Genomic DNA, 16,604 nt, shown 5'->3' with positions numbered 1-16,604 from the left:
CTACGGATACTCCGGCGGCAGGGAGGACGGTGGAATCCAGAACTCAGTCAATCAATCGTCAGGTCCCTGCGTCAAACTGCGACAGGTTTTTGGACACAAGTTCCTCCTTTTCCCTCTGCGATGATTACAGACCGTACTTGAAAAATGCAAGCTGCGATTTTCAAGTTTTCTTCCAACACTACAGATACTCCGAATATCAACTTCTCCGGCTGACCTCCATACCAAGCTTCCCACTGCAACCTGCTGTTTCTGAGCCTTAAGAGGGTGCCTCCTCGCACCATGCATTCTCTTTGCGGACCTCCTCTTCCTCTTCTGGAGTGAAGTCGTTGGGGATGTTAAACCTAAGACGGATCTCCTCGGGGGTCTTGCACTGCTTGATGTACTCCGCAACCTGCACCCAACATCAGTCCGATTATGTGGCAAGCATGTTCCCTCTGTTTACCGTCTTGCAAGTAAGATCGAGAAGATCTTTGATATCGAGGAAATTCGCTGCAAGAATCAAGTGGAACAGTACTTCATCTTCCACTTCTACGTATTTCTTATCCCAAGCATCCTTATCTTCTTGTGAAGCATTTGATTTGTCAAAGTCATGATGCTTCTTGAGGTATTCCAACACTTTCTCGAGGACATTCGCACTGCAACTCCTGTCCATGAGGGGAACAGGATCCGTCTGATCTTCGGCCCCCTCTTCTGGCTCAGGGAGATCTATGAAATCAGTGAGTACGCTTGCGAGTAAAGGATCATACCAGTCACCTTCAAGCATCTGCTTGATCACAGTGCTACGCATTGCCACATCCCATGGAACTTGAAACGTTTGCTTGTCCGGGGAGAGCAAGGTTACCATTCGCTGTTCCAACGTCAAAACCGTGCAAGATTATGTCAGCTTATATCAAGTGACCTTCGAGGAAGACATCTTCAATGCTGGACCTTAAAACGCCAACTTGAAGATGATATCCCTGTAAACGACTTTGGTGATTGAAAGTAAGATGGAAAGGGACGAAGTCTTCATCAACTTTCAACTTTCAACGAAACCACAAAATGAAACGTGAGAGAATGGAAAAAATTGGTATCAAAATACGGGATCCTCCATCTCACAACGACAGCCAGCAGTTGAAACGAATCTAGATGAAAAACGTTCGTGTTTCTTTAGGTCATGTGGTGACTTCCAAAAATGCTTCTCACATATTCCAACAGGATCTAAGACATCAAGCATCGTTCAACGTAGCTCTTTCAAAGGAACAACAGCATAATTTCATCGCTCATCATCAACATTTCAGGGCTGTGCCCGTCCGCCAGCCGCCATTGACGCCTCCGCTGCCTCCGCCGTGCCATCACCTGCCTCTGTAGTGGTTTCAAACGGGTTTGGCCCTTAGTTCAATACAAATCAAACCATATCTTAATGTTTCAAAATTGGACGAATAATTTTCCCCCTTCGACTCAAGTATCTTGGGAGCGGCGAAATTTTGGCGGGACATCCACCCTCTTTCATGTACCAGATTTCTCCTAGACAAGACGGGTAGGGTTGTCTTCATCCACGGGTACTTCTACCTTTCACATGGGGGGGTGGACCACATGGTCATTGCATTTGAGAGGTCGTCTTGAAAACTCAGTACCACGGATGTTTTAAAATTTGTAGAAACTTCGTACTAAATAAAAACACAATTGTACCGATTCGTAATTGACTATCTCATATGTCATGGAGTTGCTCGTGTTCTGCCCGTGGAATCTGGGTAGTACCGGGTACTTTCAGGCCTAATCTTGAGGAGATCCAAGGGTGGGAAGTTTCACGGTCAATGGGCAAACACCCGCAATTCCTTTAGGAGGAAGACAGACTGTTCACAGGGGGTAGGGGTACTGGGCACGACGCCAGTGGGGTACAAAGTATCGGCTAAAGTACGGGTGTGTACTTGGGGACTTCACTGTGATAGCCTATAGTGGGGGTATTCGGTGGGTCCCTCAGAAATTTCAAGTTCTCAATACAAATATTGATATTTAACTTCAAAGATGAATAAAGGCATTTAGAAATGAAATGAACGCCTTGTTGACCTCTACATTTGAAATCTCGCATACCACCCTGGCCTCTCAAGAAATTGCCTCACCCCACCTATTATTTCTGACCATTTTTCTACGGAAAAATCCCTTTCATTTCAGCATTGCCCGTTCAGGTACCCACCCCTGATCTGCGTTTCCTAGCAAGTTGAACTTTCGAGTTAAAATTGCAGACCCCCTGTTTGACTCCTATGGCGTCGTATTGACGATGGTAGGGGTGGTTGGGCTTGAGATAGGAGGGTGAAATTTTGATGGACCGAAAAGGACGGGTACCACGGAACGAGGTTTTTGGAAGTGGGTAGGGTGGGTCAAGTCCTCATAGGAAGGAAGGGTTAAAATCAGGTCAGATGGAGGGGTGAACCTCATTTTGTTTTCAGGTATGGGTAGGGTCAGGTAGATCTTCAGGTGGTGGGTATAGGGTTGATACAATGCGCAGTAAAGGGGAGATGGGAACGTGGAGAGATGGATAAAGAAGGGGGAGAGGGAGAGAGAGAGGGAGAGAGGGAGAGAAAGGCAAATTGAGTGATAGAAGACAACCGCTGAAGGAGCAAGTTGAACGGATTGACCATCTTCTGTTTGATGATTAGCCGCAAAAGGAAAGGTGCATTGGTTGTCTCTGGAGAATCTTGTCCTGTGCTTTTGAGTTACTACAAAGGTTAAATAGTTTATCTAAATGCTCTCCGTTTTGATTACGCTGTCATGTCATGGTCGTTGAAGTGTGTTTCAACAGGTCCCGAGGACTCATAAATGATTCGATGGACCTATGTTTTCATCTGATTCTATTGAGTCACTTAAAAGCAGGGAGGCGTAAGGAGTTTTAGAATGTCTCTGTACCCTCCACAGAACTCCAGTAGTGAGAGCGAAGAATGGGAGGACGAATACTCCGGGGACGAGAGCCTGGACGACAGCTTCAGTGACAGCAGCTGCAGAACCCAAGAATACAGGAGCAGAAGCAATAGTTTGGACTCGAACAGCAGTTCTGCAAGTGATGATGAGTTGGACTACAATACTCTGGACCATGGATCTTTGGACCAAATCCCCTTCCTGCACGATCAGTTTGAGATCCATCGAGGCTATCGACAGAATCGTCGGAGCCGAGGGGAAGATGATTCTGCACCCAGCTGCCCTCAGAAGAGGACAAGACTGGGTTGCCACGGTATTGAGCTCAACCACCAGCCATCCGATATGGTCGGTCGGTCCGATTTGAGGTCGAATGCTAGGAATCTCCGGAGTGACAGCAGCTCCAGGGTAGAAGGGCTGTCGAGCAGCAATTCCTCAACAGATAGGAGAAATTCGAAGCAAGATGACGACTGGCGCAAAGCACTTGAGCCAGCGCAAACCCGAGTCTGCGAAGGAGGGGTCAAAGTTGCGATGCGAAGTTTTGAGCACTGCCATCAGTTCTTTGTTGAGAGGCTTTCGGCTCTCAAGGGCGATGAGCTCGTGGTTGAAGGCCCTCTGACTCTTAAATTGTTCGACCCCGTATCCCTCTGCAGGCTAGAGACTCCATGCCGTGGCCATCTATGTCAACATATGGAGGTGTGTGGAGGCTCTGGGGGCGGAGGGACCTGTATCGTAACCCCTTGTTTTGACAAGGCCTTTGAGTTGTGTACATATTCGAGGTTGAACACGTCCGAGCTGGAAGATCCTGAGATTGTCGAGATGCCCAAATGTCCAATATGTACATGCACATCAACAGACGGGGGAGAGCACCTGATGCTATGTCCAGGTGAAATGGAGATCCCGCCAAGTTGTTTGGTCGTCGATACGCTCATTCTTCGATTGTTGCGAGCGAGTGAGGACACTTGTTGCGGTGGGAATACCCTTTTCTGATGGGAGACCAGCAAATTCAAGGGAGGTTGAATTATCAGTGGGAGATTTGCCCGGCTCGGATAATGCGAAAGAGAAGGATGTAATCATCGCAGAGAAGGTGATCTGACTGCAGCAAGTATGAAGAACTAAATTGTTCCTTGAAGGCGGTCTTCTGGAGCAGTCCTCAGGGCACACACAGCAACCAGGTGCGAGTCGAAATCTCAATCGGCAGTGATGGCGAAGACGATTGTGTGGTTGTTGAATCCAAGGCACCCCCATGTAAGCTTTCTTACCAGTGGTTCTATCTGTCTTTAATTTCATGTCCCAGCCCGAGCAGATCGCTTGCAAATGATAAAAGATCTTGCTCCTGTACAAATCGAGCCACCATTTGTCAAGACACATCGAACTTACATCCCTGGAGATTATTTCAAAAGTTTAGAGGATGAGCGCAAACACAATCAAATGCAACAGATGCGCTTGACCGTCATGCTGACTGTGTTGAACTCTGGCTCCAGAAACGTGCTTGTAGGCTTGGGATTGCGTGAAGTAACATTTCGATGAATTTGTTTATTATCGATAACGGATTGATTCAGGGTGTCGTCGATTCATTAGTATCTAAACGACCATTCAGGGCCCTAGACAAGGAGGGAATGAAGAAATCGATCATGGAGATTCAGGAATTTGGATCAAACGTGTCGCATGAATTCGTCTGATTTCATTCACAGGGAGTCGACAAGCCGGCTGCTGAACATTTTTGGGGCAAGCTGGAGAAATTAATAGACAAAATTCTGGATTCTAAATCTCGATCCAACCGAGCTATGCGTAACTGGACGACTGCAGGCTCCGCTGGTCTTGCTCCGTCCTCTGGGATGGTTTCTTCCTCCACGAGGTCTCATCCGCTGCCTCCGAACCATCCTGCTGCGGCCTATTGGCCACCTCATATGAATTTGAACTCTGCTTGTTGGAACTTTGGGAGTATACAAGTAGGACCAGGACTAGGACAACGACCAGGACCAGGAACAGGACAAGGGCAAGGGCAAGGGCAAGGGGGGCAGAGCCAGGGGAACAACTCTACGAATGCTGGGCAGCCGAGGGATGGGGACCAGATTGCGAGCATGAGAGCGAGCCGGGGTGTGAGGAGCAGTACGAATGCTGGGCAGCCGAGGGATGGGGACCAGATTGCGAGCATGAGAGCGAGCCGGGTTGTGGGGAGCAGTACGAATGCTGGGCAGCCGAGGGATGGGGACCAGATTGCGAGCATGAGAGCGAGCCGGGGTGTGAGGAGCAGTACGAATGCTGGGCAGCCGAGGGATGGGGACCAGATTGCGAGCATGAGAGCGAGCCGGGTTGTGGGGAGCAGTACGAATGCTGGGCAGCCGAGGGATGGGGACCAGATTGCGAGCATGAGAGCGAGCCGGGGTGTAGGAAAAAGTACGAATGCTGGGCAGCCGAGGAATATGGACCAGATTGCGAGCATGAGAGCGAGCCGGGTTGTGGGGAGCAGTACGAATGCTGGGCAGCCGAGGGATGGGGACCAGATTGCGAGCATGAGAGCGAGCCGGGGTGTGAGGAGCACCAATAGCAGAGGGACAAAACGAGGCTCGTCCAGCGACTCCAACCGGCCGAATACCAGGAGCTCTGACCCAGCCCCTCCCTTTCTCAATGCTGGAGGCCCTGGCTACTTGCATGCTGGGCAGTGCACGTACAATTTTCTTGCGCAGTCAGCCGTGCCAATGCCAATGTACAGCATGAGAGCTTCGAGGAGAGTTGTTGGGAATGGCCCTGTCATGCCTCGCGCTTCTCACCTGTCGCTACAGGGGACTGTGCTGGCCTTTGGGGATCAGAACGTGAATGTTTTCATGCAGCCGCAGGGTTGGACGAGGAGCGCGAAGGAGAGCGGAAGTGCGTCTGATCCGCCTTCTGGGAGCTCGCGGGATGCTCATCGAAATGAGGCGCCCATGAATGCTCCCGTCGACCCCAGCTCGACCCCAGCAAGTGCTTTTGCTCGACCAAATGTGAACCAGCAGGCTAGCCCAGGGGCTCCTTGTCAGGCTCCTCCGTCGGGATTGTCGACCTCGGATGCAGGGGAAGGTGGAGCGGCGAAAGAGAGCTTGAGCCATGGGGACGACAGTTTCAGGTGCAATCGCGACAAGTGAAAGAGAAACGGCTGACTTTTTCTTCTTCTGACAGCAACTTCTGGTCTTTGTGGAATCCCGTCACGAGCGAGGACTTATCGGTCAATACTCTTCAGTTTGATAGCGGGGAGGACGTGTTCTAACCATCCTCTTGCTGCTCTCCGCTCCTCTGGTTGCATTTACCGGTCTTGTCGAATACACAGTAGCACCTCCACGAGCCCCGTGCAGCTTCCCCCTGCCTCCCCCTTCCCCCTCTTCCTCCACCGAGTCTTCTTCTTACACCGTCAGAACGATTCAACAAACGTTTACAGCTATCACAATACAACCACTCTCCCTGGATCAGAGCACTCTCTCGCTCACTCCCTCATGCGTCAGGCTCCAACTTTACCCAGTCCAACCCGTTCCACTGCGTCCACTGCTCACCGTCCCACTTGGTATCGTAGCCCTGTGACAGGGTCAAGAAGAGACGCAGCGAGGAGAGAAAGAAGAAGAGGAGATAAAGATACCTCATGCTTTCCACCCAGAACCTCCTGGCAAGCGGGGTCGAGGGTTCCAGCCTGCCCGCACTTCTCGTAGACTTTCTTCTCCCAGCGCTTCTCGCCCACAGCCTGATGGAAACCAGCCCATGCCTTGGAAAGCTTCTCCTTGAGATCCTGATCCCAAATCTCAGCCACTGAGTCACCGATCGTCCTGTCCGAGCTGCTTACGTCATCAGGCACGTACGGCTTTCCGTCCCAAACTTTGTCGATTCCGTCCGGCATGGTCTGCAAGGATATCAGAGGACGGCGACAAGGAAAGATCCTGCAACATCACCTGTGTGGAGATCGCATGAGTAAGGAGGGCATCGGCAGCCGCGAGCTCCTTTGAGTCCGGCAGACCCTGAGGAGGGGGCAGGCCGTCAGACAAGGGAAGGACATTGAAGACAGCCTGCACTTACTCCCTTCTCCTGCGGCAGACCTTCGTATCCTGAGCAGTAAAGTGTGAGCGGGAACGATAAGCAAGACATGGTATCACAACCTGCTACAGACACGTCTCCCGGCTTCAAGCTGGTGATGTAGTTGAGGTCGTACGTTGTGTCCTTGCCATAGATGTCCTGCAGCCTGAACCAAGAGATCTTGTCAGATCTTGGTCACGAATCATCGCGAGACTTGCCAGTCACTGTGGACAAGTCGCTGCAAACGGGCCTTGTTCTTAAGTTCAGCTCTGTCCATCGTCCTGATAGCTGATCCCAGCCCCCCAGCAAGCTGCATCTGTGCATGATGTTCGTCAGCTTCTGATCTCTTCGTCATGGAGGACAGTTATGACAACTGACATGCTCTCTTGCCATCTTCATCTGCAGGTTCGCAATTCGCTCACTTCCTCGTGGGATAGCCAAGTCCTTCGATGCCAACATCAGGCCCCGCTCATGGGCACAGCAGCACCTGACCTGTTCATCCAGCACACTGTAGTTGTCCACTTGGGTCAAAATCAACACAGTTGAGACCTGTTGCCAAGAAGTTAGAAAATCTTGCTGCTTGGAGATTCCATGGTATCTCTAACTCTGAACTGAATCATGCTTTCCCCATTGACTTGACGGACATAAACTCCGCCCCGTATCCATCATGTTTTGCTCATCTGTTTCCAATATCTCTTCTTCCTCATGCTCCTCCTCTTCATCATAATACTGCTTGTCCAAAGTTTTGTTCGTGTTACCAGTAAAGTTTCTCTTTCCTCCTGCTCCTGCTGATCTACCACCTCCACCATCTGATCTCCATGCTTCTCCTCCATCAGCTTCTCCTCCATAAGCTTCTCCTCCATCAGCTTCTCCTCCATCAGCTTCTCCTCATCTTCTCCTCCATCAGCTTCTCCTCATCTTCTCTTACCATCAGCGTCGCTGCGGCGATGCCGACCGCAATCGCCGGATTGAGCCTGCGCATTGCCAAGAGCCGCCAAACAGAACGAGGGGTAGGGGTATTGTTGTCTGATTAGATGGTGGGGTCAATTTGAACTTGAATTATGGGGTAGGGGTATCTATGGATGGGGTGGGGTGGAAACACGATAACGTATGTAACGAGAAATCAATTGTAACCGTATTTGAAGAATTGTAACGGTTATTGATCGGGCGAACTGCACGTGCCCTCCATGGCAGGACATAACTGAACGAGCGAGTGAAGGAGCGAAGAGAAGAAGCGAAGAAGAGGAGAGGAGTGGAGAGGAGAGGAGAGGAGAGGAGAGTAGAGGTATGGAACAATCATTGCTGAGATAGTGCTGCTGTTTGAAGGCGTCAAGATCGAAAGTAGGTTGGAACAGTGGAAACAGCCAACGAGCACACTGAGGAGAGATGGTCAAGGCGTATCAGCGATACTCCCTGCTTGACAACTCAACCCTTGGAGTGATCGCATCTGCCGGCTGTGCGGATGCCCTGTGGGTGGATGACTCGGGGAACCTTGTGCTGACGGCTAACTTGGACTCTCTGGTTATCTGGAACCTTCGGACCTCTACTCCAATCTCAACCTTCAAGGAGGACAACAACGAGACAAACTCTGAGATCACTTGCCTGGCCAAGGACGAGCAGGCAAGACTGATATGCTCCGGCCATCAGGATGGGAAGGTGAAAGTCTGGGCGAGGGTCTCGTCCTCTCTCCAGATGTCACTGGACGGGCATCGCTCAGCCGTCCTGTGCCTCTCCTTCAACGCGGAAGGAACCTTGCTAGCTTCCGGCTCGCAAGACACAGACATAATCGTGTGGGATGTTGTAGCAGAGAGCGGGTTGTACAAGTTGAGAGGTCACAAGGACGCAGTGACGAGCCTTCACTTCCTCGCCGGGGAGGGGTCAGGCAAGCTAGTCAGCTCGTCCAAGGACGCCCTGATCAAGGTCTGGGAGCTCGATCAGCAGTGCTGTGTGCAGACGCTGACGGGACACCGGAGTGAAGTCTGGTCTACGGCGGTGGACGTGCATGGGAGGAGGATGGTGTCGGGGGGAGCAGACGGTGAGCTACGAGTGTGGGAGCTTCAAGCTCAGAGCGCGATGACGCGATCGGGAGTCGAGATGCAGCAGGATGAGAACATCTCTTTCGTGGGAAGTTTGATCCGGACAAGGTGGGTTCTGTCGGAGGGGGAGGGGGAGGAGGGAGGGAGGGGGGGGGCGGGGGGGGCGGGGGGGAGTGGCGTGCTGGAGGGAGGAAGTTGGAAGGGGAGGAAGTAGGGTAGTCATCGAGTGATCAGAAGAACAGAGTTGAGAAGGAGGAGAGGAGGAGGAGGAAAGTGATGGTGTTGTTGTTGCAGTCGATCGCGTGTCGGGAAGCTTTCCTTCTGCGGTGATGGCAGGTTCCTCTTGTGCCAGACGGTGGACAAGAACGTTCAGATCTTTCGGATCCGCTCGCACGAGGATGCAGTGAGGAAGATGAAGCGCCGGCAGAAGCGGCAGAAGCAGAAGGCAGCGGAGGGAGGGGGAGACGAGGAGGAGGAGGGGAAGGAGGAGAGGGGTCATCAAGACGGTGCGGGTTCTGACCATCCTTCTGCTGTGGATCTGTTCCAACCGATCTCCTTCTTCTCAACCTCGAACAAGATCCGCTCAGCTATGGGGATGGTGTCGACGCGCAAGGGCGAGGCCCAGGAGAGGATTAAGATCTTGACCTGCCTGACCAACAACGCGGTGGAAGTGTGGGAGGTGAGACTGGGAGGAGGAGTGATGCAGAAGGGGGAGTTGCAGACGAAAGGGAAGGGAAGGGGGTAACGTAGAGAGGAGTTAGGAGAGGGGTGACAGGGGGAGGGGACGGGAAGGAGAAGGGAGAAGTAGAAGGAAAGGGAGGGAAGCTGGGAGCAAGGAGGAGCATCAGCAGGAAAGGTGTCTTGAGGAAGTTTTGAAGTTGCAACAGGTGAATGCCAGCAAGGAGCTGCCAGACTCCAAGAAGCTCTCGAGCTTGACCATCCCAGGTCATCGCTCAGACGTCCGCGCCGTCGCCATCAGCGGGGATGAACTCTCGGTAGCGAGCTGCGCCGGAGGGGAGGCCAAGGTATGGAACCTGGGGAGCGGCAAGTGCTTCAGGACAGTCGGGGAGGTAGGATACGGCATCTGCTGCTGCTTCGCTCCGGGGGACAAGTACCTGCTGGTGGGAACGAAGGAGGGGGAGCTGCACATCCTGGACATCGCTGCCGCGGAGATCGTTGAGAGCATCGCGGCGCATGCTGGGGCCCTCTGGGCGCTTCACCTCCATCCTGACGGGAAGACCTTTGTGACAGCAGGAGCAGACAAGGAGCTCAAGTTCTGGACGTTCGGCAGCGTGAAGGAGGAGGACAAGCCAGCGCGACTGGGGGCGGCGGTAAACAAGGCCGTGACGATGGAGGACGACATCCTTGCTGTCTCCTACAGCCCCGACTCCAAGTTCCTAACGGCCTCCCTCCTAGACACGACGATCAAAGTCTTCTACGCAGACAGCATGAAGTTCTTCCTCTCCCTCTACGGCCACCGGCTCCCAGTCCTCTCTCTTGACATCTCCTCGGACAGCACCCTCCTCGTCTCTGGCTCGGCGGACAAGAACGTCAAGATCTGGGGCCTCGACTTCGGTGACTGTCACAAGTCGATGCTCGCGCACAGAGACAACGTGATGGCCGTCAAGTTCGTCCCTCGCACCCACTACTTCTTCAGCGCGGGAAAAGACAAGCAGGTTATACTCGGTCTTTTTCTGCTTTCCTTTCACTTCCTCACCCTTCCATGGACTATCTCTCGCCCCGTCCACGCACTTGCTCTCCTCCTGCTGCACTTGCTGCTTCCTCTCCTGCCTTTCTTGTTCCTCCCCCCTCCTTCCTCCTCCGTCTCATCCTTCCTGCAGATCAAATTCTGGGACGCGGACAAGTTCCAACTCATCACGACCATCAAGGCTCACTTCGCAGAGATCTGGTGCCTGGCCATGAGCCCGAGAGGCGACATCCTCGCCTCGGGCTCGCACGATCGGTCGGTCAGAATATGGAGGAGGACGGAGGAGCACATCTACCTAGAGGAGGAGAGGCAGAAGGAGCTCGACGACCTCCTCGACGCCAACGAGCAGGAGGCTGCTCCTGCTGCTGGAGAGTCCGTCCTGGCGGGCGAGGACTCCGCTGCAGTCGCCAAGCAGACGAAGCAGGTACTGGATGCTGCGGACAGGATCACCGAGGCCCTCGACCTCTGTGCGCAGTTCCCTGAGAAGCCAACGGCCATCCAGGCCGCTATGCTGCTGGGCCTGTCGCCCAACGCGTACTTCCGGCAGGCAGTGAAGCAGATCAGGAGCAGCGAGCTCGAGCCGGCGCTGATGCAACTGTCGTTCGACTACGTGCTGGCGCTGCTGGAGAGGATCGACAAGATCATGGCAGAGTCGCTGACAGCTGAAGCCGAGCTGCTCTCCCGCATCGTGCTCTTCGTGGTCAAGATCCACCATGGCAGGCTGACGACTACTGGCAGCGCGCTACCTCTGCTCCGCTCGCTACGCTCAAGGTGAGACCGCATGAGCAAGATGGGAAATCTGAGAGGATGAGGGTGAGGAAGGGACTATGGAAAGGAACGAGAACGGAGAATAGGAAGGGTCGACAGGAAGAGACGACAGGAATGGGCGATAGGGAGATAGGGCGATAGGAATGGAGAATAGAAGGGTGATGGGAAGAGGAATGAGCTACGTCAGACTGACAACTGTTTACAGCACAAAGAGATCGCTGCAGCAACGGTGTGACAGCACTGGGTTCAACCTTGCTGCTCTCCGATCCATCAAGAGGAGGTTGGAAGCAAACGCCAGCGAGCGGGACATCAGCATGTAGAAGAAGCTGTGCTTTTGTGATATGAAAGCAAAAGGAAACCAACGATGCCGATGTGAATTTATTTGTTGTGCTCTACATGCTCATGAAAGTTCCCGTGCTTTCATTTCATGAAGCGATAGAGATGGGAAGCTGTGAGGGAAGGATTTGGACGAGGGAACAGAACGCTCAACCACGAGAGGTGTTGCACTACTTATCCACATGTCAAATGGCTTCCTTACAAGGGGATTAATCCAGCGGTCAAGATCCTACGATACCAGTATTCCACAAGTTTGGCAAGTGAGAGGGGATTTCGAAACGAACCCTGTTTCACCTGTGCTTATAACACAGCAGATCAGGAAAGGCCACGGTGACAAGTACGCACTTGTGCAGCAGGACTACAAGATACTTCAACATGTTACAGAATCAGCATCAACAACATCAACATCATCAACATCAACATGTTGCAGAACCCTCCACAACATCACCAACATCAGCCTTAGCATGTCCCACTGCCCCTCTCAACTCGCACAACCCTGGGGGAGTCGAACCCCCTACCGAGCCTCTCTCGGGGTCAAAGAGCATTCCTCCTCCGCTATCTCTCCAAATCACCGAGGCTGCAGCTCGCCATGACCACTCCGAGGAGCGGCATCGCTCGCTACAGACACCGATAGAAACCACCCGGGGGGGCGGGGGATTGGCATCATCACTGGAGGAATGCTGTACATTAAGTTAATGCAGTCTAAGGGTTTAACCTGCGGGATCCTCGTTAGAGAAGCACGGGCGAAGGACACGAGACGAGTACACACAAACAGGACTGGCAGGCAACATGCACGCCTCTCGGACACGGCAGGTGCGGGAGGACGATGGATCCGACGAGTGATGGAGAGAGGAGAGGAGGAACAGAGAGGGTGAGGATGGGGGAAGGAGGAAGAGACAGACACATGCTCCATCATCAGCACCTCTTCACCTCCATCACAGCATCATCATCGCCCGCCCGCATGGCACTCACCAAAAGACAAGCGCCACCAATCCCCCCCCACTCCTCTTATTCCCTGCCCCCCACCCCGCACGTGCAGTTGCACGTGTAGCTCAAAAAAAAATCACAGAACTTTCGATGACTTGTCGAGCCCGCCTCTGGAAGTGTGATCACTCAAATGGAAGGGCCGGGCCGGCCGGGCCACCGGGCCACCGGGCAGCGTGCAACATTGTAACGGCTCGGTTACAATGTGTCCCTACTTATAAAGGACGGCTGAATTCATTCTGTTTGAATGCATTGTATTACATTTGAAGATTCTATGAAAATGAATTCAAATCTTTCTCCAATCCGATGAAAATGAATAGATTTCAAAATTGCATCAATGTAAAATTCGAAAAATAAGCGATGCAATGAATATATTTGAGATAAATAGCTGAAAATGTGGTTGAAAATTGAAATGCTGAAAAAGAACGAAAATTGTTACGAGGTAGGGTACATTGCTAGACTCTGAGGGTAGGGTCTTGAACACAAACAATTTTAAGGGGTGGGGTGTAGAGCCATCAATGCTGTTTTGATGGGGTACTACCTTCTAGCTGTCAACTACAACATAGAAGAAGAGAAAACAGTGGGTAGGGTTGTGGTCTTTGTTGCAAAGTATAGCCATGCCTACAGGGGATAGGTGGGGTATTGTTGTGGGGTACACGGTCATGATACAGGGTGGCATCCCCATATGGGTGGTCAGGGGGTTCCAGAACGATAGCACGTCAATTGTGGGGGTACTTGAAAAGCTAGGGGGGTCTATGATATAGCAAAGGTGGGTGATAAGATGGAATAATCAGGGTGGGGGTGAAACAAATAGGGGTGATATCCCTAAGGTTACTGAAGCGCGTAATGCTGCGTAAAGTGTTTGTGGTGATGGCGGCGGTGGAAGGAGCCGCCGCCTTCTCTTCCCTGCTCCCCACTCCTCTCCACTCAGCTTCTGGTTCTCCTTCATCTATCACCCTGAGGTCTCCTCCTGCTGCCCTGCCAGTTCCGGGTTCTCGACGCCGTGATGGAGCGTGCGCTCTCAACATGGGTATGTTCACATTGTAGAGTTTTTTTTGGTTGTTTTGTCTTTGTGAGCACATGCTTTTCTTGTCCATACCTCATCTTTATCCCTTATGAGTTGATGTTTTTGAAATGTTGAAAATTGTTCTACCTTCTTCGCAATCCTGAAAAGCGTTTCGTACTTACGCTCGATCATCAGGCATTGGCGACCGTTTCGTCAGACTCTTTAAGGCCAATGTCAACGAGTTTCTTAACAAGGCAGAGGACCCTGAGAAGATGCTCAATCAGATTGTTGAGGACATGCAGGTCATCCGATCTGATATCCTTCCTAGAAGTGAACCTGATGAATGTGGCAGAAAGAGTTGATTGAATTCAGACAGACCTATGCTGAAGTTGCAGCAAACACAAAAAGGTGTATACTCCTCTTTCCTTCGTATACCCTTTCATCATCTATTTATTCTTCCTTCGTTTCCCTACGGCAGTCCAGCTGATTCTAATGAATGCCACCTGATTATACATGAAATCTTATTTTCGTTCCCCAGGCTGGAAAAGCAGAAGCAGCAGGCCGACCAGTTGGTTGAGGAATGGCTGAAGCGTGCAAAGTTGGCGCTTGAAAAGGGGGACGAAGATGCTGCAAGAGCTGCATTGGAGCGCAAGAATCAGCAGGAGGAAACATCTAACTCTCTCAGAGCACAGCTCGAGACTCAGGTAATGGTGTAGTGTGATAGCAGTATCCTCCATTCATGCTGTATACTTTGCAGACGGTTGCAGTGCAGAATCTTTTCAATCAGATGCAGCAGCTCGAGCAGAAGATTAGCGAGGCAAAGGCCAAGAAAGATCAGCTCAAAGCTCGTGCTCAGACTGCCAAGGTAAACCTCATCTCTTCACTGTTGAAGAGGTGTTTTGTCTGGTCGATGATCCCGTCGCAGGTTTCAACTAAGATCAATGACATGATGTCAAGGTCTTCCAGCGCTGGTGCCCTGGAGGCGTTCAATAGGATGCAGGACAAGGTGACTTGTGCTGTGTTATGTTTTCTGCTCTTTGCTTACAGTACCTGTCAGGTGGAGAGGATGGAAGCGGAGGCTGAAGTTGCAAGAGAGCTGTCCGGCGATTCAAGTGAGGAATGCTGATTGGTTGAGCAGACACTCATTCGGCTCTGCAGGCATGGAGCGCCGCTTCAAGGCCTTGGAGTCGAGCTCTAAGGTCAGTTTCTCCTCCTCTTTGGAAATGAGGCGTCTTATTGTTGCCTTGATCAGGTGGAGGACGACCTTGCTGCTCTTAAGGGTGCCATCGGAGGCTCCTCTGCTCCCAAGTCTTTGTCAAGCTCGAGTCTAGAACTAGATGCCGAACTTCAGAAGTGAGTCAACATATGTCCTGTCGTTGAATAGCAGCCTGCCGCAGAGTTGACTTCTTTGCAGGATGAAAGATGAGATGAAAAAGAATTGAGACATGGGCGGAAAATGATATCAATGGACTTGGAGAGAGCAAGGCCCGGCCCAGTTAGTTTCATGATGGGCGAATCAGTGCCCGAGGGAAATCATTGCTAAGCTCACTGCCGTTGCGGGGAGCGGCGGCAAGTTTGGCACTGGGCGGCATGTAAAGACTGTGATGTCTAGAGGAATCGAAGAATGATTAAATGCCATCAAACAAAGTTGGTTACAGAACAGCTTTAACTGTCACGGTGTCTCGGACACTGACCGTACCGGCCGCCGCTTGTCCGACCGGGAGCCGCGGCCTATCATCAGTGCCGCCAAGTTCAGCCTAGTACCTCACGGTAAACGGTGGAATGTTGCCGCCCGATCATGCCATCTGATTGGCCCGCCCGGATATCGGATGCTCCGACGCCGGATTCGGAAGCCTGGGCCTCCGACTCGGGGCAGCGGCCGCGGCCTCCCGAGCCCGGCTGGCACTCAGCTCCCGGGCCGGCTGAGTCACGGCCCGGGCCGGCGGCATGCCCCCGGCACCGTCGGCATGCCCCCGGCACCGTCGGCATGCCCCCGGCACCGTCGGCATGATGCCAGTGATGATGATCACCGTGCACCGATTCGCAGTGACTCCCGGCTCGGTGACCCGGTGACCGTCTATGTGAGCCGGCCCGGACTCCGAGTACGGTCACGGCCCGAAGATTTTGCAGCATCCAAACTTTTGCAGAACTTCGGTATGTGAATTTCAAACTTCCTTCTGCAACTCCTCCCTCTACCCCCATTCATGACTACAAATTGTGGGGTGGCCATCAGAGAATTGAAAACTTGGTGAGGAGGTCGTTGGTGGGTGGGGACACCCCACCAGGACACCCTGGATGATTCACACAGTGGTAGGGTGCTTCAATGAACCCCTACCGTCATTTTCCTTATCAAAAAGGCTTATCATCACCGGTCATGAATAACCCCCACCCACTCTTTTACGCTGATACAACAGCAGAACCCCGTACGTGTCATGCAGTGCACCATCCCTTCTCCAAATGCGTGACTACCCCAACTTCTGGTACCCCTACCATTTTCTCTGACCCTTCGAATTGGTCAACTACCACAGGGGGTATGGAAAAGTTCTAGTACCCACCATGACAAGACCCCGACAAAACTACTAAAAGTACCCCATTGAACATATAACCCTCCTACCTGTTCTATCCTTCTTCATACCCCCACCCCCTTTTGAATACCATACATGAATATCTACCCCCTCGGAATAAGACCAACCCTACCATGCCGTGGAGGAATTCTCCTCACTCCACAAGGGAAACTAATTCAAAAACCCATCACCTTCACCCACCTTGACCAGAAAACTACCAGGAACGATGGTAGGGGTCATACACCCTACCGTGTATATATTGCTTTATTTACTCA

General features: G+C 52.2%; 6 protein-coding genes across 6 annotated transcripts; 3 read left to right on the top strand and 3 right to left on the bottom strand.

Annotated features, from left to right (window-relative positions):
- Window positions 1–151: 151 nt before the first annotated feature.
- Window positions 152–1,362, bottom strand: GUITHDRAFT_150306 (hypothetical protein). Its single transcript, XM_005840749.1, has 5 exons — window positions 1,336–1,362; window positions 899–956; window positions 754–847; window positions 443–705; window positions 152–391 (listed from the first exon to the last, which is right to left on the bottom strand). Exons 2-5 carry the CDS (start codon window positions 911–913, stop codon window positions 257–259), a joined length of 507 nt encoding a protein of 168 aa, XP_005840806.1. The 5' UTR covers window positions 914–956; window positions 1,336–1,362; the 3' UTR covers window positions 152–256.
- A 1,509-nt stretch (window positions 1,363–2,871) lies between these two features.
- On the top strand, window positions 2,872–4,408 carry GUITHDRAFT_132871 (hypothetical protein; the record flags this gene model as incomplete). Its single annotated transcript, XM_005840748.1, has 4 exons — window positions 2,872–3,775; window positions 3,891–3,976; window positions 4,023–4,064; window positions 4,388–4,408. The coding sequence occupies 4 exons, from the start codon at window positions 2,872–2,874 to the stop codon at window positions 4,406–4,408; spliced, it is 1,053 nt and encodes a 350-aa protein (XP_005840805.1).
- Window positions 4,409–4,952: 544 nt separating this feature from the next.
- Window positions 4,953–5,444, bottom strand: GUITHDRAFT_59503 (hypothetical protein; the record flags this gene model as incomplete). Its single annotated transcript, XM_005840747.1, has 1 exon — window positions 4,953–5,444. A coding segment is annotated over one exon (492 nt), but the record flags the coding sequence as incomplete, so codon positions are not given.
- A 913-nt stretch (window positions 5,445–6,357) lies between these two features.
- GUITHDRAFT_132870 (hypothetical protein) lies at window positions 6,358–7,909 on the bottom strand (the record flags this gene model as incomplete). Its single annotated transcript, XM_005840746.1, has 10 exons — window positions 6,358–6,438; window positions 6,500–6,646; window positions 6,701–6,757; window positions 6,807–6,872; window positions 6,931–6,959; window positions 7,011–7,086; window positions 7,306–7,371; window positions 7,420–7,476; window positions 7,686–7,793; window positions 7,856–7,909. The coding sequence occupies 10 exons, from the start codon at window positions 7,907–7,909 to the stop codon at window positions 6,358–6,360; spliced, it is 741 nt and encodes a 246-aa protein (XP_005840803.1).
- A 222-nt stretch (window positions 7,910–8,131) lies between these two features.
- Window positions 8,132–11,799, top strand: GUITHDRAFT_84309 (hypothetical protein). Its single transcript, XM_005840745.1, has 5 exons — window positions 8,132–9,071; window positions 9,258–9,642; window positions 9,869–10,639; window positions 10,805–11,442; window positions 11,645–11,799. Exons 1-5 carry the CDS (start codon window positions 8,314–8,316, stop codon window positions 11,757–11,759), a joined length of 2,667 nt encoding a protein of 888 aa, XP_005840802.1. The 5' UTR covers window positions 8,132–8,313; the 3' UTR covers window positions 11,760–11,799.
- Window positions 11,800–13,595: 1,796 nt separating this feature from the next.
- On the top strand, window positions 13,596–15,407 carry GUITHDRAFT_150304 (hypothetical protein). Its single transcript, XM_005840744.1, has 10 exons — window positions 13,596–13,789; window positions 13,961–14,067; window positions 14,118–14,173; window positions 14,304–14,469; window positions 14,523–14,630; window positions 14,691–14,771; window positions 14,823–14,877; window positions 14,924–14,964; window positions 15,018–15,118; window positions 15,180–15,407. Exons 1-10 carry the CDS (start codon window positions 13,630–13,632, stop codon window positions 15,205–15,207), a joined length of 903 nt encoding a protein of 300 aa, XP_005840801.1. The 5' UTR covers window positions 13,596–13,629; the 3' UTR covers window positions 15,208–15,407.
- Window positions 15,408–16,604: the final 1,197 nt, after the last annotated feature.

Source organism: Guillardia theta, assembly GCF_000315625.1.
Source record: "Guillardia theta CCMP2712 unplaced genomic scaffold GUITHscaffold_5, whole genome shotgun sequence".
NCBI classification, from domain to species: Eukaryota; class Cryptophyceae; order Pyrenomonadales; family Geminigeraceae; genus Guillardia; species Guillardia theta.
This window is presented reverse-complemented; position numbering and strand designations above follow the sequence as displayed.